Genomic DNA, 27,930 nt, shown 5'->3' on the forward strand with positions numbered 1-27,930 from the left:
GAGAAGAGAAGAGAAGAGAAGAGAAGAGAAGAGAAGAGAAGAGAAGAGAAGAGAGGAGGGGAAGGGAGCGGAGGGGAGGGGAGGAGGGAAGAGGAGAGGAGAGAAGAGAAGAGAAGAGAAGGGAAGGGAAGGGAAGGGAAGGGAAGGGAAGGGAAGGGAAGGGAAGGGAAGGGAAGGGAAGGGAAGGGAAGGGAAGGGAAGAGAAGAGAAGAGAAGAGAAGAGAAGAGAAGAGAAGAGAAGAGAAGAGAAGAGAAGAGAAGAGAAGAGAAGAGAAGAGAAGAGAAGAGAAGAGAAGAGAAGAGAAGAGAAGGGAAGAGAGAGAAGATATAAACACAGATAAAATGATGTAATGCATTATATCAAAAAGCAATACAGAAGCCCAGAAGCTTACACCACACCCACACTCATTCCCTTACTTCAGCTGCTTCACAGCTGTCTGGACCTGTACACAGCTGTGGCCCTGGCAGTAACTTTTCCAGTGTGGCTATGCCAACAACAGACATGGAAAAAGTGCCATGTTAACAGCACACTCATATACTCCAACCTACACATTCACACAGCATACACACACCACACATTCACATACCCATTCACACTGCACAAACACGCACACACATACACATGCATGCATGTGCACACCCACTCACTCACACACATGCACACAGGCCACACACACATACACTCATACCATGCCAGCCACACTCACTCTCACACACTCAGATATAATGACTTCACAAGGCTGTCCTTTCAGACATTTGGTTTTGGTAAATGGCTCTGGAGTGACCTCATTAGCCAAGAGCCACCTGGGAAGAGCAGCCAGGAAGCACCTCACTAGCCAAGAGCCACCTGGGAAGAGCAGGCTTGATGTCCTGTCAGGAAGAGCACTCTCCTGTACAGAGGGTTACCATTTGAAGGACTTACATACATGCTTGCCACAATATTTAAACATAAGGCTTAAAGGGAGTTTGGTTTCCTGAAGGAATAATTAGATTCCAAGCATTCTTATCAGGGCTGTGCACAGAGCTCCAGCATGCAGAAGTAGTCTATGGGAGATCAGGCCTCTATTAGGGCCAACCTTCAGACTTCTGCAGACATTGATGTATATGAAGTGTGGGGGGTTCCAGATGGTGTACCAGAGGACAGTATTTGGAGCACGTGATCTCTCCTTTGAAATTCCACCCTCCATTCCCCAAGGTATCTTTGTCCTAATTAATAAATTGGAAAGTGTCTATTCAGAGGAATTCTTTGAGCTAAAAATGTAGAAAGAGCTGCAAGTCTACCATGGTCGCCCTCTTTTGAGTTCTCTGTAGGTCCTGCTTCTCAAAAGATGATCATCAAAACCACCAGAAAGTTATTGTGTGAGATAATTATAGGAGAGATGACATAGATAACCCTCAACTACATTTAGGGTATCTGTGTTGAAACAGCTGCAACCATTACAGCTAATAAGGAGTTAAATAATAAATATAAATGTATAATAAATCAGTTATAGTACTGGTTAATGTAAAAACAAAAAAAGGGCATTTAGCATTCTGGGCAACCTACTTGTATTATACTTCTCCAAGATTGGCTTCCTGGCCATGTACTGGGAAGAAGAAAATATTGACATGTCTTTGGGGTTCCTTTGAGTCCATAAGGGCAACAGAGTCCTCTGCTCCCTAGAAACAAAGGCTCCCAAAGATAACATAACAATGGCATAGAGAGACAGCAGCGAGTGACCTCAGTAGCCATCCTAGTCTGGCAGAGTTTTGTTGGTTGCTGGGTGTTAGTTATTTGCTAACCTTAGTTTTTATCTTTTCCTTTGCTTGGTTTGTGTTTTACTTTGTCCTCTTAGAAGCAGTGGGTCTGTCCAGGCATTTTTAACAGTAAACAACCTCCCACAGATGAGGAATGGTCCAGGTTTTTGTGGAATAATTGAGCTATTGTGACATCAGCGTTTCCAGGAGGAAAACAAGATGCCATTTGTACAATAGATTCTTGACAACGGCTTATTAGGGAGTTGTTCTTTAAATGTCAGTTTTGTGTGTATTGTCACATCTATAAAGATCTTCTTGAGTATCAGTGGCCACATCAACTTTATGGAGATCGTACAATTCAAGTTTAACAGTCTGAAAATACTGTCTGTGCTAACATTTATAATCCTCCTGGGATGCTGACGTGACCAAGAGTATATGCAGCCATATGCATAACTGAGTCTGGAATTTATGAATGGTGCCATTTGGTCTCCATAGTAACAGATGTTCAAAGCAACTGCTTAGGTTTTTACATGTGTAACAGAAGTAGGGTAAAACAGTGTTGCCACAGATGATCCTTTCCATGCTCTTAGCAAATGGCATATAAAGCTCAGGTCATACAGTGAAGGTAGGAGGCAGTGGTCAGCTTTCATGTTGAAATTCCTCAGTGACCTTTTCATCAGGAACCTTAGGTGTCTAGAGTTAACTTGCTTGAAAATAAATTAGGAAGTGCCATTTTTTAAACTGAATATAAAGTCAGATAGTATTTTGTAGGTAGCATCTGCCCCACTTTCTATCCCCCGCTCTGGAAAAACACAGACAACAGATCACGGGCACATACATGTGCAAGGCCCATGGCTTGTCTTGGTGTCAGATCTGTGAATTTTGAGGAGCATTCATGCTTTCATAGCCCAGCCCACACCTGATTCAGATCATCCACAGAAGGGAACATGTCTCAGATTCTGTTAATAAAAAGGCTTGGGCCGTGGAGGGACATGGAAGACATGGCAGGCTCATAAGTAATACTTTTTTTTTAACCTCATACCTTCTTCAATAAAGGAATGTCTAGCTCCTGTACTGTATCTAGAGCAGGGAACTCAGCGACCTCTCCCCACCTTCCACTGGGGCATCATGGGAACGGCCATGTGCTTTCCCATCACAGCTGCCTTCTGGAGTATTGGTGCTCAAAAACATGACAGACAAATCTTTCTGCCATACCCAGAGTTGAGGGTAGCTATTTGAGTACACACCTTGCTTGCTCCTGGTGCTGGCTGAGTCCTCAGCCCTCCTTGTTTTGCAGCTGTCCTTTTGCATACCACGTGACCCTCCATCAGCATTTAGATCTCTGTAATTTGCTGACTAGCTTGTGTGTCTTCCTAGGATGCTTCTTAGAATGGCTTCATCATAGCTCCCCTGAACTCCCAAGAGGCAACTGATATAGACAAGGTAGTCAGCAGAGGATCCCAGAGGGCCAGGATCCCCAGTTTCCCAGTCATCCTTCCAGAGGCTCGGTTTATTGGTTTATTTCCTAAATGCTTGGTTGAGTTATAGTTGATGTAACAAGAGCTTGCTGCTTCATGTGTGTGAACCACTAACATTTGAATAGTTTATGCTGTTATCAAAAACACTCTTTATAATCTGATTTTAAAATGAAAGATTCTACCCATCGGGGTATCAAAGAAGATCCTGAGACTCATAACTAAACTTTGGGCAGAGTGCCGGAAACATTATGTAAGAAGAGGGAGATAGACCTGGAGGGAACAGGAACTCCACAAGGAGAACAACAGAGTCAAAATACCTGGGCCCAGGGGGCCCAGCAGAGACCAATACTCCAACTAAGGACCATGCATGAAGAGGATCTAGACCCCCTGTACAAAGGAAGCCCATAGGCTGCTCAGTTTCCAAGTGGATTCCCTAGTAAGGGGTACAGGGGCTGTCTCTGACATCAACTCATTGGCTGGCTCTTTGATCACCTCCCCTTGATGCAGCCTTGCTAGGCTACCAAGGAAGATGATGCAGCTAGCCTTGATGAGACCTGATAAGCTAGGGTCAGGTAGAAGGGGACTAGGGAAAGGGCATAGGGGGAAAGGCCATGGGGGAGAAGAGGAAGGGAGGATGGACTGAGAGGAGACAAGGGAGGAAGCTGCAGCGGGGAATACAAAGTGAATAAATTGTAATAAATAAATTATAAATAAAATTAAATTTAAAAAATAAAAACCTAAGAAGACAGCATATGAAAAAAATGTTTGTGTGTCTTTTTCTCTGTCTGTCTGTTTGTCCACGTGACTGTATGCCTCAAGTGTGTGGGTAACCACAGGGGCCACAGTGCCAGCTCCCCTGGAGCTGGAGTTACAGGTGGTTTTACAACAGACCTGAGTGCTAGAACCTGCGCTAAGGCTCCCTGAAAGAGCAAGCACTTTTCACTGCTGGTCCATCTTTCTGGTCCCCATAGTCTGATTTTTAGACATTGCCCCAGAAAGAGCCTATTCCCTTTGGCACTCAATCGCTCTCCCCATTCAACCCATCAACCATGCAGGCAACTTCCCACTGTCTCCTTTAGGTATTTCACTGGCTGCAGACGGTAGCAATGATTTCCTTCTCAGCATAATACACCTGGACCCGTCCTCAGGGCAGTGTTTCTCGGCTCCTCAGTTCATTTGGTTGTTAAAGAGCATCTTCTGTGTGAGTGTGTCAGGTCTTGTCTTTTCACTCAGCAGCAGACAGACGTTCAGACTCGTCCAGCTTCCGTTTCTTCGTAACAGTAGCTGCTAAGCACCACGTCTGCCTCTGTGTGCATCTGTCCCACAGGCTCAGGGTGATTATGGGACAGAAGAAATTGCATTATAGGTAATCAATGAAAGAGCACAGCCCTCTAAGAGCCATAGATAAACAGTACGCCCGCCCAGGAGCCTGGAGCTCAAGGGGCTCTGCTGTAAAAGATATACATAGCATGACTGCAAGAAAGGAAACACTGCCCTAGGGATTGAGTTGACATGAAAAAACAAAACAAAACAAAAAAAAAAACAAAAAAAGCTGACTCATGAGCTAAGTGTCAGCTACATGACCTCATCACAAATTTCCCCAGCCTCTCCTTAAGTAGAGGGCCAGGAGCCCAGCAGTCACCCAGGAGTGGTGCAGTATATGGGGGAAACAGGAATTCAGAACCAAGTGTCAATAGCCTCAAGACACATAGCTTCTGCCAGGAAACACATGTGCTGTTCTGTGTGCTGTTCTGAGTGCTGTTCTGCCTTTGTCCAGAGTCCTCTTGACATTGCAGCCAACTCTTGCCAGAATACACCTATAAAGAAGTGTCCCTGGCAATCACTGTCCTCTTCAGTGACTTGCTGCACTACCCTTTGTTGTTTGGTTATTTCCCCACTGCTCTGGGTCCCGTGCCAGCTATGTCTGCCTCCTTTGCAGGCTCCAAGCAGTACTTCCTTCTGCACAATCTGCCCCATGACCTTGACAGCTAACTGTAGTTTTCCTGCCCCGCTTTGAAGTAGCTGTATTGAATGTGCACTGGCATACTGAAACAGCCACGGATCCGTCCTTCTTCCAAAACCTGAAAGCAAGTCTCTCAACACGGTACATGTTCTGATATACGTGGGTGACTCTCAAACATGCATGCACAGCTCAAGCACAGGAGCCACGCTGACGCTACCACTGGGGGAAGCTGCGCTACTGACACAGTGTTGGGAACAAGGCCTTGGTCCGACAGCTGCTCTGCCACTAAGAGCAACGTGACAGCACGCGAGCTTCTCCTCTGAGCCATCCAAAGGAAGAGAAAGACCCAGGCAAGCAGATGCCTGAGGAGTTGTGGGCCAGGAAGACTGAGATGTGACATGGAATGCTCTGAGACTAAAGAACGTGTGTGATCTTGGAATAACATGACAGCGACATGTGGCATGTGGGCTGAAGGGAGCCTGGGAGGAGCTGACCCAGGTTGTAGGCTCAGGAAGCCCAGCCAGGTCAGCAGGCATGTTGCGCTCACCAGTGGTGTCCATGACATAGTTACCACGTGATTGTTTGTGCTTCTCCCTGTAGAAGACAGAGAGAGAGAGAGAGAGAGAGAGAGAGAGAGAGAGAGAGAGAGACATAAGTGGGACAGGAAGGGTGGTAGCTAGAGCTCATGTGTCTTTGAGGCAAGAGCTGGCTTGGACTCTAGACTCGCCTCTACAAATTGACCTGGTCCTTCTGTGATGAGCTGGAGGGAATGTTGTGTGTTAGAATAGTCATTCAACTGTCTTGTGTATCAGTGAAGAATGTGCCACATGCATGTATAGTACAAGGAACATAAAGATCACACTGCAGCCCTTGAGCCTTGACAGCAGCTGATCCCTTCTCACCCAAGGCCCCTCGGATGTCTGCGTAGGTGGATGTTCACCACAGCTGGGTGAACATCACAGCTGGTTTGCTGAAGTGTCCCCTCCTCCAGGCAGCCTTACTGGCTACTCTACTTAGGCCTTTCCCTGCATGAAGACGTCCTTGTGTAGCCTGGGCTGTCTATTTTGTAAAATAAAAGTGCTTACGTTGCAACTCGGAAAACATTAAACAGGACATTGCTGTGACTCTTTCATCATCCATTCCTACAACCCATGCTGTAACTTTAGCTCTGTGGAAACAAGGACATTCATCTATTCGGGGAACTGTGTCTGGATCATGCAGTGGGATACCTGGGTCTGTGCTGATAGCTGGCCCACTGCAGAGCAGGGTGAGGAGAGCTACCCATGAAGTCTGGATTAAAAGGACCAAGTCCCTCCCACTGTAGGGAACTGAGCTGATGTCTCAGTGCCAGACAACCTTAGAAGGAAACGTCACAAAGTTTTATCTACGACATTTTTCTTAGATTACGTTGGATAGCATCAATAATTTCCAGTGCCTCAAGTAAAGTCACTCGTTTAAACATTCCTGTCGATTGCTGTTAGTTCACATAATTTGCATCAGCCCAGAGCAGTCTTATTATGTGCTCAGTCTAGGGTAGTGGGCCCCCTGATGAGGCTATAGCTCAGTAGCAAAGCACCTGCCTGGCATGCCTAAGGCCCTGACTCCATTCAACCAAAACAAGACAAAATGTACATTGTTGTACATCATATACTCTCCATCATAGAGAAATGCTGTGTCTTGAAGCCTGTCAATCCACAGCCGCACTCTGACATTGTCCAGTAGAGCTTTGTACCATGATAGGAACATATGCTGTCCAATATGTGGCTAAATATGAGGACTGAGCCATACGCTGACATTGTCCAGTAGAGCCTTATGCCATGATAGAAAAGTATGCTGTCTGATACGGTCGATACAAATGAGGATTGAGGAGGGACAGACTTGCATTAAAGTTGGCCCTGGATGTCTGTTGTATCTATTGAGCAGCTCCAGAGCAGAATTTATTTATTTTTTTCAGTTTCCATTAAAGTTTGCATAGCTACATGTGATGATTGGTTGCCACTGTCTATGTGACAGCACAGGTAGAAGTTTTGTGTAATGGACTAAATGCTTGCGGTAGGTTGGTCAGAGAGAGATTGTAAAATTGACAAGGCCAGCAGATTAATGTAGAACATGGGCAATGGTGCATTTAATCTCTCAGAGAGTAGGACCTGCCATTGAAATACTCAGCCATATCTTCCTATGGTATCGGTTCTCTTGGCTCTTTTTCGTGGTCTATTTTCTCATTGAATATCCATGAGGCATACCCATTTCAGCATAAAATCCAGATCTCAGGTGTTGGACAACTTCTGTTCTGGAGTCACATTGATCTTTACTATTCCCTCATTCATTTACTCTAAATTTCTTTTACATCAACCCTTTTCTGGTTTTTGATAGTCATTCACTGAGCTTTTAAAATCTCTTGAGTTATAGTTTATAACCCCAAGTGGTCAGCCCTGGGTGTACACATTTGACCAATGATAAACAGACGCGTGCAAGTTTGTGTGTCTATTTGTGTATATGTGTAACAATAATAATTATATAGAAAGAGTCATGGATGAGGGAAGGAAGTTGAAGTAATGTAAACGCAATTCTCACAGAAAATTTTCTCAAAATAGTAAAATTAAATTTTAAAAAATTTCTTGATTTTCTGAATGAGAGCGCTCAGAGCCTGCAGATAACAGCATGTTGCTGGCTAAGCCTCTTTCCTCCTGGGCTGATGCACCATCAGGACATGGCTGGGACTCCTGCAGACACGACATCTGCTCGCCAGGAATCGGTCACACTCTCATTTGCTCCTGTTTCACTGGTGTGGTCTGTCATCTGCTAAGTTTGACTCACTGACTTCAAGGAACTGGCATCAGCGTTGGAGAGTTGCCTTAATGTCCTTTTCCTCACTCCAAAGCTACTGTGTGCTCACATTGCTTTTTATCTCTAAGGTAATTCTTAGAGGTGAGCAGGGCTCATGTGTGACTCTCACCCTTCCGTTGGCTGGCTTTACCAATTATAATATGTCAGAAGGATGGTTGTTACTGAGGGCAATGCACTGTTAGCACAGAATTCCCTATGTTGTAGGAAGTTGGCTGCATGACTCTGGTCCAGGTGGGTCTTGAACTCTGAACAGCAGAGTCAGGAGGTATGGTCTGGGTCTCTTGCTGGTTCTAGTACCCTTTGCTTCTTCTGAGGACAGAGGGGTATTTTGGCCATGCTTTACAGTCAGAGGTTTTGCTCTCTCCTAGGGCAAAGTTATTCTCAAACATGATGTCTAAGCATGTACTCTATTTTATTCCATTTGTTTGACTTCTGGTTAAACACTTTTTACTGTGATTTGATAAGACTGTTAATAAGATGCTATGATTTTCTGGTGTATAAACTGAAATTTAGGGCATATAATTAACTTAGAGATGCAGGACAGCTGCTTTTAAAGTGACAGACATGACATCCTTGGTGGCTTTATGATGTTTCAGCTCTGAGTGGACCATAAAGCCCAATGACATTGTTTAATTTCTAGATCTAGTCATTTCCTGCCCGTGCTGGTGAGTTTTTGTCAACTTGACACAAACTGGAGTCATGTAGGAAGAGGGCACGTCAACTGAGGTATTACTCCATTAGTAGGCAAGTCTGGAGGCTGTTTTCTTGCTTAATGATTGATGTGGGAGAACCCAGACTGCTGTGGGCAGTGCCATCCTTGGCAGGTGGTCCTGGATTGTATGAGAAAGCAGGCAGAACAGGTCTTGGGGAACCAAGTAATAAGCTTTATTCCTCTGTGCTCTCTGCTTCAATTCCCAAATCCCTGATTTAAGTTCCTGCCCTGACTTTCCTGGACAATGGTCTATAAACTGTGAGGTACCATAAACACTTTCATGCATAAGGTACTTTGGTCACGGTGTTTACAACAGCAAGAGAAGAAAACTAGGCCACTCTTTGTCCACATTTGGAAGACAACGAGAAGAACATTGACAATTGATATTTTATACCTAGGAAGGGCTGTGCTCATATGTTCTATGAAGAATGTCCAAAGGATACTTGGTGTGAGAAAACAAAATTTACATGGTGCATATACTAAATGCATTTAAGAAGGTTTTCATGAGCAGAATTGATTGGAAATCGATTTTAGTACAGTGGGGCAGAGGAGGAGAGGGAGGTGCTTACCATTGCATCAATGCTCCAAATCACTATTCAGCTGCTCAAATCTTCCATCAGATGAAGATGCAATGTTAGTTTACAGTACTCAATACGGGTTCAATCCTGAGTGTGAGAGACCTGGGGCTGAGACCTCTTCATTGCATTCTTGTGACATGAGTAATGCCATAACTAATAAGATTAAACCTGAACTAGAAACCTTGTCAAGGTGTCAACTGTCAAAATATTACTGTTTCAAGTTGACAGACAAGCAATTGGAAAGTATCCAGGAACTGAGTGTAGACCTGACTAAATCACAGAAGCACCGAGGCCAGGTTTGGGTTTAGGGTGACAATGGTCCCTGTAAGCAACCCATTCATTGTCTGAGGCAGCAGCATTGAGAAAGTCCAGAGCCTTAGCCAGGTGTGACAGTAAGAGAAAAAGAATCCAACCCAAGACGCCGTTGGGAGAGGGCAAGAGCTTGGGCTTATTTAACTTTTGCAATGACTTTGGCTGAATTTTTATTTTCAAACCATCATATGTCATCTTGGAACAAAACTGACTGTGGTTTGGAGCAGATGTGGCAAGTGATGTGCTGGTCTTGGGCCAGGTTCATTTTGATCCTGAAGTTATGAGGAAAGAGCGAGCAGCTGGGCTTTGATAAATGCTTGTTGGATGCTGGGACTGTTGCACTGTTTCTGAAGTATCACTGAGGACTCCTGGAATGAGTATAAAGTTGTTTCTCAGATCACGCTCTTGAGAATGGGGGGCATGTTCAAGTAGAATCACTTAGGAGTTAAATACCTGCTTTCATGTCGAACAGAATCCTCTCTTTACTGTACCTATGGGTAGCCAGAGTCCTTGATAGGGCTCAGGGTATCATCTGAGATAAACGTAGAGTCTGATCAGTGGAGCTCTATCACACATACAGCCATTTCCATAGCTTCTCCATGTATGTTGGACTCATGTAATGCACATGGAAACCTTATGCATCCATATCTACATATGCAGTCAGCAAGTGCTCAGGTCATAAACACCAACTTCTAAATGTGAATTACAAATAGGAGAAAGTGGATTTCAGGATTAACATGTTGTGCTCCCCCTTACGGGGACACCAGAAAACTACTAAGTTTCCAGCGACTGGTAGAAGTGGCCAGCCGTGAGGTGCAGGCCCCGGGAGATATGCAAGCATGTGAGATACCAGCCTCTGCTGAAGCCTGAAAAATAATCTACCCTCCGACACCACTGGGAAGAGGTATAGGCAGGGATACACTAGACATTCTATGAGTTTCCAAATTAATCCTCTTGGTTAAGTAAAGAGACACCCTGATAGGGAGAAAACATTCATTTTTCATGATTTATCCCTCCTCTCGAATAAGCTGGCAAGCAAACAAGGTAGTAGAGCAACTTTTAAAAATATTTCAACATCCACTGGTTTTCAGTGGTTACTAAATTATCATTTTTATCAGTTACTGCACTCTAGATGTTTAGCAAAATTAAAACTTATTTAGATATAAAGCATTATACCGCAGGTTATTAATTAAACAAATGTGATGCTTGAGCACTTGGTTGGTAAAAATCCACAAATTCCTCCTGCGCCTCAGGACTCCATTACCTGAGTGTGAAGTCCACTAGCCTCAGGACCAGAGAACAGCTTGAACTTGGGAAGCTAAAGATGCTGTCAATCTGGGCAGCAATGACAGAACACAAGACTTCACACAAGGAACCTAGAACAAGCCAGAACAAAGGCTGGGGAGGATGATTGTGGTGTTAGATGCTAGAGAATCGGGACTTTAGAGGGGCTGGAAAATCTTTAGGAAGAGCTACAGTCACCAGAGGAGAATCTGAGGTCATTGAGGGTGAAGAATAGTATATTTTGCTCTTTGTCTTGCTAATTCAGCCACCTTTTACTAGATGGCCACCCTTTACAGAACCTGTGTTTTGAATATACTACTAAGGTTTTCAAAAAGGTTTCAACAATTATCTTTCTGTTTACCTAGGAAATGATAAAATAATAATGAGAGGCTGAACAAAGCATCCACCCTCACACAGCAAGAAAATGTTACAACCACAAGACCAAAGCTTGGGTGTCTATTTTAAATCCATCCCAGGCTTTCTGGAGACACAGAGGAACATCTGTGCTCGATCTTAAGGATTTGGGAGTCTTTTTTTTTTCTTCTTCTAAGGGATGGTTTAAAAGCAAGTGATTATTCACAAGTAAGAAAGTTTATAAAAGTAGACCATGACGTCTCTTTTGAATATTTACATAAACCGGTTACCTTCAATACTGTGGAAAACTAATCTGAGTAGTATATAAAGCTGAACACCTTCCTGATTGCTTATGCTACTTCTGGGTCCATTAAAACACCAAAAGAATGAAACTCAGCTGGCCAGGGGCACGGAGGACTGAAGGAATTCCAAGCCTGTTTGTTCCCAGGTAGAACTATGTCGTGGAACCCTAATTCAGCTGAAAGTGCCAGCAGCCAAAGTTGTTGCTCATGGGTAGTGGCCTGCCCTTGCTCTGCCAAGTCTAGATTAGACATTGTAAGCTTTGTCACTTCCACCTGGGTGGAATCTAGGCCCTGGGAGGCCAACCCCCCATGGTCCTGATGGCTTCGCTGATAATTTAACCAAGTTTTCCTTTGTCCTCTCTGCTTCTCCAGCAGGAGCTCTGTGGCTAATGCTTAACTTACCTTGTGTGAGAGCCTGGGCTTTCTGTTAGACCTCCCATCCCAAATCACTGTTCCCTGTGGTTGAAACTGGCCTTTTCCCAATACCTAGAAAATGTTTCTGCATGCCTGTCAACCTAGCCCATGTAAGTCCCCCAGCTCATGTGGACAGCCTGGTAGCACAGGGCTTCATTTGATGAGCATCGGTCTCAGAGACTCCCTGCCCCCAACCTCCCCGTGAGAATGGTTCGATTGGTTCACAGGCTCCTGAAATCACAGGCAACCATAGCCATGTGTCCCCTTCATCCAGCATGTACTGAATCTTCAAAATACACTTGGATAGCTACAGCATAATAACAGTGCAAAGTTCTGCATACAAGGGCAAGGTAGAAGGAGTTTTGAATATTCTCTAGCAGTGATGAGCCTTAATGATACCTTTGTGTCCTCTTCAGTTCTCCCCTCAGCCTGAGGTAATGCTCCTTGTGAGGAGCTTTTTAGATTCTGACTGAACCTACTTCTCTTTCCTTTCCATACCTATCATAGACAATTCTCTGCCAATTTTTCAGACCATTTTCCCACCCTGCTGGTTGTGTTGTTCTGTGTTGATTTTGCACCTTGCAACATTGCTAAACAATGATGCTAATGTTTTGGATGGACTCTGAGGATTTTCTCTGTTTAGCTTTTGGCAGTAAGGACAACTAGGCAAAGGAGAAACTGAGACCACTGTGAGCTCTATATGCAGCAAGGTGACTTCCTCCTTTCTTATTTAAATGTCCTTTATTTCTTTCTCTTGCTTGATGGCTCTGGCTAAAATTGCCAATAACTTATTGAATAAAGGTGGTGAGATGGCATCGTGCCTTCTTGCAGGTCAGAGCACACACAGTGTGATCGTTTCTCCAGCGGGAACAGTGATGCTAGGTCTGCACTTGAATATGGCCTTTCCGCAGTCAGGGTTCATTCTTTCACACCTAACTTGTTTGGTGATTTTATCATGAAAGGAAATTGAATCTTACCCAATGATTTCCCACATCTGTGTGATGATCACATGGTTTTGGCCTTTGTTATCTTGTTGTGATGTTATTAACTGGTGTATATTGAACCATCCTTGCATCTCGGGGTACCTCACTTAATTGTGGTGAATTATCTTTCCACTGTGCTATGTTTGCAAGTACAAAAACATGCTTTCAAGAAATATTTGGCAGGGACTGTCAAGGCTTAAACCCTAGGATGGAGGAGTCTGTTTATAATCTTGATGTGTTAGATAGCCATGGAGCACACACCTCCTGAATGTGGCCCAGGTCTCTGTTTTCAGCTGTATATCCTCACTCTCATTAATCGCTGTTATCCATTTTAAAATGGCTGTCTTTGCCATTTTAAAAAGGTTAAAAATATAATTTCTCAATTTTATCTCCTTAACATATTTAAAGGTTATTTTTTATATTCAATTTTGCTATATAGGCATTTTATTGTTCTCATAAAATCACTTCTTTCTGGTTTCCTATGATATGTTGTTTAGTAACATCTTCCCATGCTCTAAATGAAGACTTCGTCTTTTGTTCTGGATTAATTCTGTTAACATATTTTCTGGAGTGTATCACACGTTATTAAAAGTTTGAAGTTCATTTGAATAGACTGTTGGAAATTATTCGGATTTTAACTTCCTCTCTTCACTGAGATGACCTGCCAATATCAATATCTTACCCTGTACACGTGTTTTCTCCAGAGTCAAGTAGTTGTGGCTTAAGTTCCCTGTCTTTGGTGGGTTGTGATTCTCCTTTCCCCCGTCATCTCTAAGCCAGCCTGCAGAACCACCCCATGCCCCTGAGAAGATGCCAATTAGGAGAGTTCTGGCCCTCTGCAGGGACTTACCTGCTCTTCCTCATGGGCCCAGGCTATTGAGTCCTTCTTGCCCAAGGTTCCATTGGCAAGGAGCCATATTGGAGGAAGAATAACAACAGATCCAGCACGGGTTAGTCCCATTTCTATGATGGTGTTTCATTATGTTTTCTCTCTCCCCCTCCTTTCCAGTTAGGCATGATAAGAACAAAGGATGCTGATTACTTCTTAAAGCCACTGCCTCCACACCTCACAAGCAAATCAAACGTGTCTGTACAGGGTGGCTCTCCCTCCCATGTACTGTACAAGAGATCCACAGAACCCCAGGCTCTCAGAGAAAATGAAGTCCTCATGGTCACCAGGAAGCGAGATCTGGCAAGATCTCACCCTTACCGAGGCAGCTTCCAGCTTGGCCTCCCACAAAAGCAGCATTTCTGTGGAAGACGCAAGAAATGTATGTAAGAGCGATTCTGTGTATTTAATGATTTGTATAATTGTGTAAAATCGTGGAACACTTTTACCTTATTAAAGGCATATCTTCTCGCAAGGAGAAACGTACTGTCACTGTTGTCACCGGGTGACTCCAGTAGTGGTATTTTATCTCTCGTGAGTGGAGGACAGATGTGGTGGATAATTTTTCTGAAAGCTATTCCTTGAGCAGATTAAACAACACACTTCTCAGAAGTATAGAACCTGCCAGACATTTGAAAAAAAAAAAAAAAAAGAAGCCTAGGCATCACCCTCTGCTCCCAGTAACTCTATACTTGAGGTTTAGACATATTAAAGCGCACATAGCTTTCCTGCTGAGGTAACTTATTTATATGCATAGTTGGAGCTTGACACCACCACATCAAAGAGGTAAGTGCAGGACAGCACTCACCTGCAATTTGTCAGCAAGCGTTTATGAGCGCCTCGCTGAATCTGATTCCCTGAGTGAGGACTGTTGTTTGCGTGTGATGTAGCTCTCACAATCCAGGAAGCCACAGTTCTCTGGAGTCCCCTCTTTGCCTGAGTACTCAGACATCGCCTGGCTAGCCCTTCCCAGGGAACACGAAGGAAGCCTAGGCCTCTAGTCCCAGCCTTCTCTGGCACTGACCAGAGGCTTTATCTGCCTCTGAAACAAAAGAGAGAACCTGGCTCAGTAGATCCTGCTGAATAAGGTGCATGGATGAACTCAATGGTGCTCCATGAAGGCACAAGTGCCAGTGAGGGATCGGAGCCTGTACAGTGTCTGCACCCATTTTATCCTGTGAACGAAATACAAACGCCGTGTTCAGACAGACCTGGAAACCTCAGGGCGAATCAAATTCAGCGGGATGTGTCTTTTGCATGCTTGACTTCTGGTGGGGGTGGATCCTGGTCTTCTCAGGTCCTGCTCTTCTAACTGGACCTCACTCAATGAAAAGGCTGTCTACATTAGAACACCTGCTTTCAAAAAAACGTGAGCGTGGTCTCTGCATTCCCTAAGCCACACGTGGTCAGAGCAGAGAATTTGTTAGCGTGGATGCTGACTGGAGCATCCACTGTTGAAGGGAACTTTGTTATCCCAGCTGTAGGCATGAGCTGAGGCAGGGTTAACCAGAGTCACATGTTCCCAGGACATTCGAAAGCACTGACTTGAAACATGTGAGTGTTTGCTCTAAGGACTTCTGAGTGCTCTGGCCCACAAGACACACAGCCTTGCAGACCATCTGCCCCTGTAGCCAACACTGGGATGTAGGTGCCCTGCCCTCTGATGTAGTCTGCCTTGGTGTTGCACAAGTTTTCCCACCACTTGGGGTTAAGACCTAAGATCTACAAGCACACCACACACATCTGAAGTCTAACATTTTCTAGAGAGGAACCAGGAGTTGTGTGTGTTTACTCTCTCTGCCTCTGCAGCCCCGCAGCAACCCGTACAGGAGCTCCTGCAGAGGCCGAGTGACTGGCCCAGGACAGCTGCTACATCCACAGGTTACCACAGGTTACCATGCTAATGAAGGTTCAGTCGGCCTTAGCTTGTTTAGGTTTGAGGCTGATTGGGCTTGATTACATTGCATTTCCTCAGATGAAATACTTGGAATGGGAAATTTTACATATTTTAAAATATTCTGAGTTGTAGTGTACTTGTGAGTACACACAATGAACTACCTTGGGGATGGATTCCGAAGCTGAACAGAGAATTCATTATTGCCCATGTGCCTTAACAGGTAGCCTGGGGATAATTCTAGAGAATGCTCTCAGTGTTCGTGGGTTTCAGGTTGACTTGTCACTAGGCCATGGCGTGGGATTTCTACTTGTGTTTCATATTTAAACTCAGATAGTTTTGGATGTATGATCATGTCCTGATTCAGAGTTTTTAATTCGGGATGCTCAGTCTGTTTTTCCAACTAGCTAACAAGCAAAAAGAGTTAAAGTGAATAGCAATCATGCGCAGCCTTGCATGTTCACCACAGGTTTCATGGGTAAGTTCACACACTTGAAAGTTTACGTCACCAGGATTGGGGATTGAAGTATGTTCTCCCAGAAAACAATAGAGTGTTAACTTTCACAGTTACCAAAAGAACTTAAAAGGAACCACTCCAGGAGGGCAGAGTGTGGCTGGCTCTGTAATTAAATCTTCTATGAATACACAGCATTTGTTAGGATATCAGCACTCAGTGAAGGCAGCTCCCATCAACAGTGTATGCTGGACGGAGAGAGTATTGGAAAACTAGCTATGCCAAGATCCAGCATCAACTGTGAAAGAAATGTTAGCCAGTGCTGGTGGCTGTGCTGCTGGTACCATGCTGTTTGCTGCTCTGTCAGTAACACTGTGAGACCTTGCTCTGCAGGTTCCTGTGCCCTTGGTCCTAGGGCATGTTTGTCTTAGCTGCAAGGGTTCACCTCTCATTTTAAAACAGAAAAAGAAAACCATGAGGTCAGTTCTAGAAATGGTTTCCGGGACACTCATATTGTTTGAACATCATTTAAATTTAGAAGGTGACTTTAACATGCGTCTTGTATCAGAAAGGATTAGCAGTTCTGTGTTCTTCTAATATGAGAATCCTATTGCTGTGTTTTGGTTTCTTTATGGAGTAGGCCAGGCTGTCCTTAAACTTGGGACCCCCTTGCTCAGCATAAACATTCATTTTTCAGACATTTTCTGTAAGATAAGCCATGCCTGTGGTTCTGTGTGTTTGCTTTAGCTTGCTCTCTACGTGTTCCTCCATAGACATGCCCCAGCCTCCGAAGGATGACCTTTACATCTTGCCTGATGAGTACAAGCTCAGCTCCCGATACAAGCGCTCCCTCCTGAAATCCCACAGAAATGAAGAGCTGAATGTGGAGACGCTGGTGGTGGTCGACAGAAAGATGATGCAAAGCCATGGTCATGGAAACATTACCACCTATGTCCTCACTGTTCTCAACATGGTAGGGCTGGCGTGTGCGTGCGTGTGCGTGTGTGTGTGTGTGTGTGTGTAAGTGTGTGTGCATTTATGTGTCTGTGTGTGTCCTTCTGTACATTAGGTGTTTATGTTCATGTGTGTGTGCTTATTTGATTGTGTGTACACCAATGTATGCTTCATTTCTTACTTGGATAGCTGTGTGTTGGTGTAAGAAACTCTTATTTACTAATTTCCAATAAAAAGGTTAATTTTCAGAACCTTGGTGAATGAAACAGGAAAAACTAATTTGATCATCACTGCAACTTGGTTTGTTTCTGAAGCATTTAGATTTCACTGATGTCTTCATGTAACAGAACTCTCACCGGGGCATATCTTTTGAGGCAACAAATCTTTATCAGATCAACATGCAATTTAAGTGCAGATAATGCCCATCTTTTTGGGACTATTAATGTTCAGGTGTTGAGTGTAAGTTAATTTTATCTGCAGAAACTGAGAAAGTCTTACTTTGGAACATCTTCCCAGATGAAATGTGTTCTTGTCTTAGAAAACACCTGTGGGAGTTATTGAGGCGCTAGGAGAGGTACTGCACCTGCCCGCTTTGAGATAAAACTTTATCACAGAGAGAAAAACTGAAGTGCCCACGTGTCAGAAAAAGAATGAATGACAGTGATTTTATTTTAAAACATTTCTCTATCTATCTATCTATCTATCTATCTATTCAATCACTTTACATCCCAATCCCAAACCCCTCCCTCCTCCTCTCCCTGTCCCACCCCCACACCCAACTCCTTAGTCCCAGAGAAAAGGAGGATCCCAATTGGTACCAATCCAATGGTCTCTAGAGAATGACAGGATTTTTAAATGTGTATTTTGACATCTGTGAACTGAGTACCCCACCGGGATCTGTGTCTCCCTGAGAGTACCTCAAATATGTCTCACTCCCCACAGTAACCCCAAATTTTCTCTCTCCCCACAAAGAAACTTATTGTGTATCACTCTCCTCACAGAATAGCCACATGGCTCTCTCCCCACAGAGCACCTGGCTCTGAAGCTGTCCCCTGCAGAGGGTCTCAGGTCCCCACATCCCTAGTCTGTTGCAGCAGCTATTTGCCTGGGTTCCATAGAGGTGTTCCAATGATTCTTTACCTCGGTAGCAAACGGCTCTCTGCGGCCTCCACGATTGCCACGTTGCCTCTGCTCGTAATTCTGAGCGGCACTCTTGGCCATTGTTCCTGCTTCTGTTTACCATCATTCCTAGTGTTCACACTCTCCTCTCATCTTCTGGCCTCCTGTTCCCTTCTCTCCGTTGCGCCCTCTTGGTTATGTCCTAAGTGTCTCCCTTGTCAGTGTGGTGCACTTGGTGCATGCTGTCATCACTATTACTGATGACCCTTCTAGTAAGACACAGTACCCTGTGCATGTAGTCCCCGTGCTCAGGAGGAAAGCTGAGGCCGGTGGAGCATGGTTTAAAGGCCAGCTAGCCTGCAGAGTAAGACTGTTGCAGTGCTGGTTATGATGATGGTGATAATGATTAAGGATGATCATGATGATGGTGAGGAGGAGGAGGAGGAAGAAGAGGATTTTAAAAAGCTGTCTCTCCTTCATGATAGGTAACAGGTGTACCTTCTCCTCCTCAAACCTCAGCTTTAGACTTCCTGGTTTCCACAATAAGGATTCCACATATCTATACTATCTGAGAAATATAAGGGCGTTATACTCGGCTCAGGCACTGAAGAACTAGGATTTGCTCTTACAGCAAGAAGTGGGTCCAGGGCTACCATACGATGCATTCATAGCTAATGCAGGTTGTCTGTTTCAGGTGTCTGCTTTATTCAAGGACGGGACAATTGGAGGGAACATCAATATTGCCATTGTAGGGCTCGTTCTGCTGGAAGACGAACAGGTATCCCAGCTTCAAAAGCAGCCGCTCTCTTTCCCCCGGAGGAAAACGGGTGTGAAATTCCGCCCTCTTCCTCTTTAACACAATTGCTCTGTATGTTCTTTATTTCTCTTTTACTTGGGAAAAGAAAGATTTCATATTTTGTGTCTAAAATGACTCATTTCTTTTCAGTTCTTTCTAATGGTGCATATGAATGCATGGTGTGTGTGTGTGTGTGTGTGTGTGTGTGTGTGTGTGTGTGTGACTGAACTGTATATGTGTATATAGCATGTGTGAGAGTGTGTATGTATGTGTGTGGTGTGTATAGATGTGATGTGGGATGTTATATGTGTGATATTTGTGTGTGTGGTGTGTAGTGTGTATGTGGGCTCATGAGAAAACAAAACAGAGGATGCATTAGTCATGAGACTGTGGGAAAGTAACACACTGATACTGTGAAGGACAAGTGTGTCTTCAGCCTCCATGAGCCTCCTGTCTGTGCTTTGCTAGAAAAGCCAACCGTGTTCCTGTCATGTACAGTGAGCTGTACCATGCTGTGCCGTGCTGTGTTGTTTTACCCTGTCACCTCCTGCTTCCCCAAATCCCCATGATGCTCAGGCTTCGGTTGTTACTTTTTCTTGGAGATCCTGCAGGAGGGATCACATTTTCCTTACTGGATACTAATCTCAGGTAATGCAGTTAATGGGTGGACACAGGGTGACTTCCTGTCACTCCCCACAGCCACACACTGAGCCCCCAAAGGTACTCCTCATAGCACCAGCAATACGGGAGGCTTCATTAAAGAACAGCTCCCACTGCCATTTCTCCTAAGCTGGCTATTAATTCAGCAAAGGCTCATGGGCTCAGGGCCTGAGCTAGACAGTCTGCATCCACTCCTACCCTTGGTGACATCTTCAGGGTCTCCTGGCAGCCACAGCGTCCCTGTTTATAAAGCAAAAAGTGCTTTAGATGGAATCAGAGATGATCTTCCTTGCAGGTGGGATGCAGCAGGGTGGACTGTCTGGGCTGTCTAACCCCGTTGTCTGCCCCATGAGTGTGCAGCTGGAAGGTTTCGCTGAACTAGTCAGGCTTCTCAGGTGACAGGTTAATTATTCCCTGTATTAAAACATTTTCACTTTGGAATTCATCCAAGCTGCAAAGAATAAGCAAGGTTATCGTTTGATCATACACCTGTGTTAACTTTAATTAACAACAGTTTCCTGGAAATCACCAGCCAAGGAATGCAGGCATGCTTCTGGGCTTATGTGCAGAGGTAGCTTAGGTGCATGTGACAGAAAATAGAATGAGCGTGTCTTTGGTGATTAAGGGGCAACTTTCTCAATAGGGCTTAAAGCTTTTAACAAGTTAGCCTTCTGAGCTAGGAACATGCAAACTGATATGCTCTGATCACCTCTAGGACCACTGTAGCAAACCCACAAGTGGTTCAATAACTCAGTGCACATGCCATCATGGTGCCCCTCAGCCCACATCCTCCATCCCTTATGGGTCTAGACTGCACAGCCATAGTTCACTGCCGAACTATGAGCACTTGACATGTATGGATAAGGTTAGTGCTATTCTATATTGTCTCCTTAAAGTTTGGGTTTTTTTTTTTAAATTAAAGCTTTAGAAGTTGACCCCTTTCTGTAAACAAGTTCCCTCGGGATAGGAAGGTTACTGCTTCACACTGTCCCTCCAGTAGAGGTGGAAATATCATTGTTGTTCACTTTTGGCTGTGAATGCATGGCTGATGAAGTATTTGTGTGTGTGTGTGTGTGTGTGTGTGCACTCTGTAAGAAAAAGCAGAAGATTCTATTACAGCTACAATTTTGCAAAGTATTTTTTAAAGATGTTTTTATGCAAAAGATCATGCTCAGATGTCATCTTTCTTAGTCATTGATTCCAGGAATCAATCAGATACATTCCAATTGATTGTGTACAGAAAGGCACGTAAGTGAGTTCTCTGAATCCATACAAATTTGTCTAATGAAGTCTGTGATATAATAGTGCATCATCTGTAACTCTTACGATGTGCCTTTGGCTTCATCTGTGTGTTTTAAATCTCCATTAAGAAAAGCCTGCTGGGGTGAAAATGGCTATAGCATGGGTTCCCTACATCTCTGTGGTGTCTCGGCCTCTCTTGCCTAGCCAGGGCTGGCGATTAGTCACCATGCAGACCACACTTTAAGCAGCTTCTGCCAGTGGCAATCTGGATTGATTGGCAAAGATGGAACCCGGCATGATCACGCCATCTTACTGACCGGTCTGGACATATGTTCCTGGAAGAATGAGCCCTGTGATACATTGGGTAAGATTCTCCAGTGGATTTGGAGGGAAGTGGAGAGGTCACCCCGGAGGGTGGTGTAATTACCACCACCACAACAAGTAGCTTTCTTTTATCTATCAACACATGTGTAACAAGAAAAGGCACATCTCACATTCCAGAGTTCCTCCCCCTCCTCAGGTAAGAACTGCCCCTTCCATTTCTTCTACCACTGCAAATGAGACCAGCATATTCAAGCTGTCTTATGATGTTGTAAGAGTAGTAGATTCATTTGGAGATACGACAGTAATACTCTACTCTTGATTTCCATATTTTTCTGTAAAGAGCTGACCATCAGCAGTTCAGCCATGTTTTAAATGTTTACAGAGTGAGGCACTTTGACATATATATATATATATATATATATATATATATATATATATATATATTAATGGCCAAAGAGTGTATTTCTAGCCAGGACTCCACAGAACTTTAATCTTTTAAACTCTATTTATTTCCCAAGTCCAGAGGGGTCAGGTTTTTATTATAAAAGCTTCTGGATAGGACCTCGTGAGGCAGAAGTTATCTCTGTTTCTCAGCAAGTCATTCTGAGGCTGCCCCTCAGCGGGGCTTGGAGGGCACACATTTCAGCGACTGGAGTCAGCGTGGCTCATGGTGTCTGGACAGCTTGAACACGGTGCTTCCACGTTCTCTCTTAATCTAGAGGTGGGAATGTTTTCTATGTGTCAGGCACCACTCACCTCCATAACCAGGTCGCAGGGACAACTCCAGACACTGAGAACCTAGAGAGGTTTCTGGGTAATGACTCTTGGTGGATGTTGTCACAATTCCTCACTGGGGACACCAGCATGCCCTGTGATTGCTGCAGTGGAGGTCTCAGAAGCCCACAGTACTTTCTCCTCATGTCTCCCAGGAGCTTTTCCTTCCTTGCCCTTCCTTGTTCTACGGTATTAAATCATGAATCATAAATGGCAAGTGATTATCATGGCAAATGTGAATCACAGAGCTTGGAGTGCGATCTTGAGGACTTCCCAACATACCCGCTCTCCACTGCCTTTCCCCTTGAGGCTTTAGTGAAGAGATATTTCTAGGAAAAGACAGAAACCATCCTCCTCTGCATTTAATCCTCTTCGATTTTGCGCCAACTCCAGTCTTTTCCAGGAAGACTGCATGGAAACTAGGCCTGTGTGTCACAAGACCGCGTCCACAGCCCCAGGACTACATGAGCTAAATCCCCGTCTCCCACATAAATGCAGTATATTTATGTGGATGTCCCAGAGGTGCCCATCTCACGCTTCCCCAAGTGAAGACCAGAACCACACTTTACCACAGATCAGGGAAAAACACAATCACTCACAATGCATCAACACTGTATTTTCTTTGTTTTTATGTCCCGCAGGGTTCGCTCCCATAAGTGGGATGTGCAGTAAGTACCGCAGCTGCACAATCAATGAAGACTCAGGGCTTGGAATGGCCTTCACCATTGCCCATGAGTCTGGACACAAGTAAGTCTGTTTCACTGGAAGCGGGGGTCGGTCGTCTCCTCCCTGGAGGATCTCTGCGAGTCTGTCTTGATTCTGTAGGTTCATCTCATTTTCTGATAGGCTGCTATCATGGTACTCCATCTGACTGCACAGGGAAAAAAGCCTTCTTGTAAATGGTAGCACACACACAGGAAGAAAAACAAGCATGATGAGTCCCTGGTCGTGTCCTTTATTCATGTAGAAGAATCTTTTAAAATTTTTATTTATTTTTTTATTAATTAAAATTTATTCACTTTGTATCCCAACTGTAGCCCCCTCCATCATCCCTTCCCAATCCTTCCTCTCCTCCTCCCATACCTCTCCCTCAGTCCACTGATAGGGAGGTCCTCCTCCCTTTCCATCTGTCCCTAGCCTATCAGGTCTTATCAGAACTAGCTTCATTGTCTTCCTCTGTGGTCTAGTAAGGCTGATCCCCATGAGGTGATCAAAGAGCCAGCCACTGAGTTTATGTCAGAGAGAGTCCCTGTTCCCCTTACTAGGGAACCCACTTGGACACTGAACTGTCATAGGCTACATCTGTGCAGGGGTTCTAGGTTATCTCCATGCATGGTCCTTGGTTGGAGTATCAGTTCCCTAGACCCCTAGACCCAGATATTTTGGTTCTGTTGCTTTCCTTGTGGAGCTCCAGTCCCCCCCCCCAGGTCTATCTCCCCTTCTTTCATAAGATTCCCTGCACTTTGTCCAAGGTTTGCCTATGAATCTCAGCATATGCTTTAATACCCTGCTGGGTAGAATCTTTCAGAGGCTCTCTGTGGTAGGTTCCTGTCCTGTTCCCTGTTTCCCCCTCTTCTGAAGTCTATCCCATTTGCCTTTCTGAATGAGGATTGATCATTTTACCCAGGGTCTTCTTTCTTGCCTAGCTTTTTTTAGCTTTACAGATTTTAGTATCTTTATCTTGTATTATGTGTCTAATATCCACTTATAAGAGAATATATACCATGTGTGTCTTTCTGCTTCTGGGATACCTCACTTGAGATGATCTTTTCTAGTTTCCACCATTTGCCTGCAAATTTCATGATTTTCTTGTTTTTAATTGCTGAGTAGTATTCCATTGTGTAAGTGTACCACAATTCCTGTATCCGTTTTTCAGTTCAGGGACATCTGGGTTGTTTCTAGATTCTGGCTATTATGAATAAAGCTGCTATGAACATAATGGAGCAAATGCCCTTGTTGTATGGTTGAGCATATTTCTGATATATGCCTAGGAGTGGTATAGCTGGATCTTGAGGTAGCACTATTCCTAATTTTCTGAGAAAATTCCAGATTGATTTCCAAAGTGGCTGTATAAGTTTACATTCCCACCAGCAATGGAGGAGGGCTCCTCTTTCTCCACATCCACTCCAGCATGTATTGTCATTTGAGTTTTTGATCTTAGCCATTCTGATGGGTGTAAGGTGAAATCTCAGGGCCATTTATCAGACACACTAAACTTGTTAGAAGAAAAAGTGGGCAAGAGCCTTGAACTGATTGGCACAAGAGAGAACTTCCTGAACAGAAACACCAGCAGCACAGGCTCTAAGATCAACAATAAATAAATGGGACCTCATGAAACTGAAAAGCTTCTCTAACGCAAAGGAAACTGTCAGCAGAACAAAACAACAGCCTACAGATTGGGAAAGGATTTTCACCAACCCTATATCTGACAGAAGGCTAATATCCAGAATATATAAAGAACTAAAGAAGTTAAACATCAATAAATCAACTAACCCAATTAAAAATGGGGTGCAGAGAATTCTCAACAGTGGAATATCAAATGGCAGAGAAACACTTAAAGAAATGATCCACGTCCTTAGTCATCAGGGAAATGCAAATCAAAATGACCCTGGGAAATTGTTTTTCTCATATAAAAATTTATGCTCATAATCCTGTCAGCTGATTTACCTTGGGGCATGGTCTATTGAAGCATTTTCAAAGGCCCCGTTACCTTCCAAACTGACTGCTCTGGACATCCTCTGAGGCTCTTGAGGACCACAGGTTAAGTTATCCCTTGTCCTGCTGAGTCAGTACTTGGAATTTCTCTTAGAAAATGTGCAATTTGGAATTTCCCCCTTTTCTTCTATTTATTTTTCTTTCAGCTTGATTTTCCAGACAACAGAAAAACAAAGGCAGCGTTTGTAATTTGTGTTTTGACAAAGCTAGTTTTTCTCTCTTCTCTTGAAAAATGGATTCAATGATCTGTTCTCAGAATCATGTACACACAGGTGTGCTCATACACACACATGCAAACACAAGTGCAAGTGTGTGTACCATTGGTCAATCGCATCCCAAGGAGGCCCTACAGGCTTTGCCTCCAGGTGAACTGTTGACCTGGAGACAGAGCTGCACATCCCATTACCAATCCCTTCTTTATCACAGGCAGTGATTGATGATTTTATTGCCTAGAAAATTACACCTAGACTCTATAAGGCTTTCAGCTAAGACTTAATTGTATTTTTAATAGTCTGCTGGAGTTAAAAACATTCATTATTATAATGACACTAGGCTTTTGCTGTCCTCTCAACCATACCTGAACTTAATTAAACAATCAAGGCAAGAAGCCCTTAAGTCACTAAGAATTCAGCCTGTTAGAGTTTGATAAGCAGAGAGATACAGGCATTGGCAGTAACAGATTTAACTGAAATTCAGCTTGAAATCTCCGTTCTCAGCTGACTCAGTCGCTGGAGTTAGAGAGCATTAGAGCAAGCCAGCTCTTCAACCATCATCTGGCCCACTGATTGACCCTGCTCTCTGTAAAGATCCAGGAGACATGTTATGTTATTCATTGTCATTCCTATTGAAACTTCTTGTATTTGAAATCTACTGGCATTTGAACATTCTCTCTGCCATCCCACCACCATCACACACACATGCGCACATGCATGCACACACACATATACATATAGACTTACATATATTAAAATATATATATATACATACATACATACATACACATCCCTATAGTTAGTATGTGAGAGATATCTCTGCATTGGGTGTATCTGTAGCACAATGCATATTCAGCATGTATAGAAGGCTTTGTCATCTACGATTACATAAGGATAAACTGGGGCTTGCTGAATTCAGCAATTTGCCCAGTACCAAACAGCTCATATGTGATTGAACCAAGATCTTGAAAAAGTGCCTTCCCTACCACCATAGTTCCTGTGCATTCCAGCGCATGCCAGCAACCTTTCTGAAGTCTCCTGATCTCAGCCCAACTGCTGTCTCCACTTCTGCCCCTGCCTCCTGATAAGGAAGTCTGTCTCAGAGCTCTGGACATCCTGGTCCTACCTAAGGTCTCCTTCATCTCTGCAAGGGGAGTCAGCATCTGGGTGACATTGCTTTATCGCCACACTCAAGGGCATCTCACTTCTCACCTTTCATCTCACACTGTCCTGACAACCTGCACCATTTCCTAAAGCTTCTTGTGCTTCTTCACCATGGAGATAGGTTAGTGCTGAATAAGTACTTTCTGATAGCAATGGGATGGCTCAGAGAGATGCTGGAAGACATGAAAGGCACTGAATTCTGGCTGTACTTTTAAAAAGAAGTTTATCAGAAATTGCGTTTGTAATTTTTTCTTTCTTTGTACTGTAATTATTTAGTTATTGTACAAAGTGATAGGTTCTGTGATGAGATTTTCTTACACATTGTACATTACACATTCTTGTACCTGTTTTAACTTGCACTTTCCATTGGCCTTCTCTGTACCCTATCTTGATAGGGGTCCCCTTCCTCCCCATAGCCCCTTCCTGATAGCTCGTCATATATTTGTGTATCTATACATATACATGCATTCATATTCTTCATATGAGAGAGAGCACACAAAATTTTCTCTTTCTTCCCCCATTACCCTGTCTTGCTCCTCATCTCTTTATAACTCTTTCATCACCCTCATAGTCCACCTTATACTTTCATTTCATATGTATATATGTATGTATGTATGTATGTATGTATGTATGTATGTACATAGTATGTATGTGTCTGCACACATATTTAAATCTAGACTCCAAATACAAGAGAAAACACACACTAGTTTGTCTTCCTGAATCTGGCTTATTTCAGTTAGCAAAGTGACCTCCAGGCTAACACCTTTTATTTGAGTCACAATCATTGCTGGAAGATTTCTCTTTAGTCAAAAACAACATGGACATGCTGCTGTGGATTGTTATATTGTGGGCAGCACTGCAAGAGTATGGGCAGGAAGTGGGTCCTTTAGAAGCACACTATTAAGGATGGAGTGGCAGATACCATTTATCATTGAGCCTCTGGGCAGTCATTTTAAATAGAGTGCCGTGGTACATAGGAGAGGAAGTTTTATTTGGCATGCATAGTTAAGTTACACTTCTTGGTGACAAACACCAACCTTAATCTTTGAGATATGTCTATTCTTTCGCCCATGACTTTAACCTTAATATCTATGTTGTTCCCGTGGCATTTTTATGTGATAGACATGTCTGTGCATGATGTACTGATTGGAGAGATAAGTAAGGATATAGCAGGGCACAGATCTTGTAGACACTCGAATCACATGGGGAGGAGCATCACGTGCTCGCTCCTCCCTCACAGCCCAGTTATATGCCACAAGTCTCCCAGGGCATGCTTTGGGTAGCCAAAGTGTGTAATATGTTTCTCTGATGTTTTAATACTAGCAGGGTTTGACATTTGATCATTGATAATACTTTTGATTAAAAAAAAAAAAGAAATGAAATCTCCAGACAACAGGCATTGTTATTTCAATTCCTTAGAATGTAGGCTGAAATGGTAGTAAAATTATCTAGGTCATGTGTGAGGCTGTAACATTCTCCACTGAGAGCAGGTTAAGGGCCAGCCAAGACAGCGTGCTTTGGCACTTGGTTGTCATTGCTCTCTCCCCAGAGCTGCCTCCCTTCTGGGATTTCAGCCCAAATCCTTCTCACAGCCATGACACATTTCCCCTGCCATGTGCTTGCCTTGGCCTTGATTAATTGCCTTTAATAGAACTTCAGAGAATGGGTGGAGGTTAAAATGACCACATCCACATCACCCTTGGTACTGACCAGGAATTTTGCAGAAATCTGACAATATTTGCCTGCAAGATCTCCTTGGATACACCCTC

The 27,930-nt window shown here is 43.8% G+C and overlaps 1 protein-coding gene across 1 annotated transcript in view; it reads left to right on the forward strand.

Moving 5' to 3' along the window:
* Positions 1-27,930, forward strand: part of Adamts16 (ADAM metallopeptidase with thrombospondin type 1 motif 16) — a 112,195-nt gene that overhangs the window by 20,469 nt on the left and 63,796 nt on the right. Inside the window, exons 5-9 of the mRNA XM_021652998.2 lie at positions 13,974-14,235; positions 16,975-17,174; positions 18,969-19,052; positions 21,177-21,336; positions 22,712-22,817. Coding sequence (XP_021508673.1) covers positions 13,974-14,235; positions 16,975-17,174; positions 18,969-19,052; positions 21,177-21,336; positions 22,712-22,817 — 812 coding nt within the window. The remainder of the gene's footprint in view (positions 1-13,973; positions 14,236-16,974; positions 17,175-18,968; positions 19,053-21,176; positions 21,337-22,711; positions 22,818-27,930) is intronic.

The sequence above is a fragment of the Meriones unguiculatus genome, chromosome 3 (assembly GCF_030254825.1).
Source record: "Meriones unguiculatus strain TT.TT164.6M chromosome 3, Bangor_MerUng_6.1, whole genome shotgun sequence".
Classification (NCBI taxonomy): domain Eukaryota; kingdom Metazoa; phylum Chordata; class Mammalia; order Rodentia; family Muridae; genus Meriones; species Meriones unguiculatus.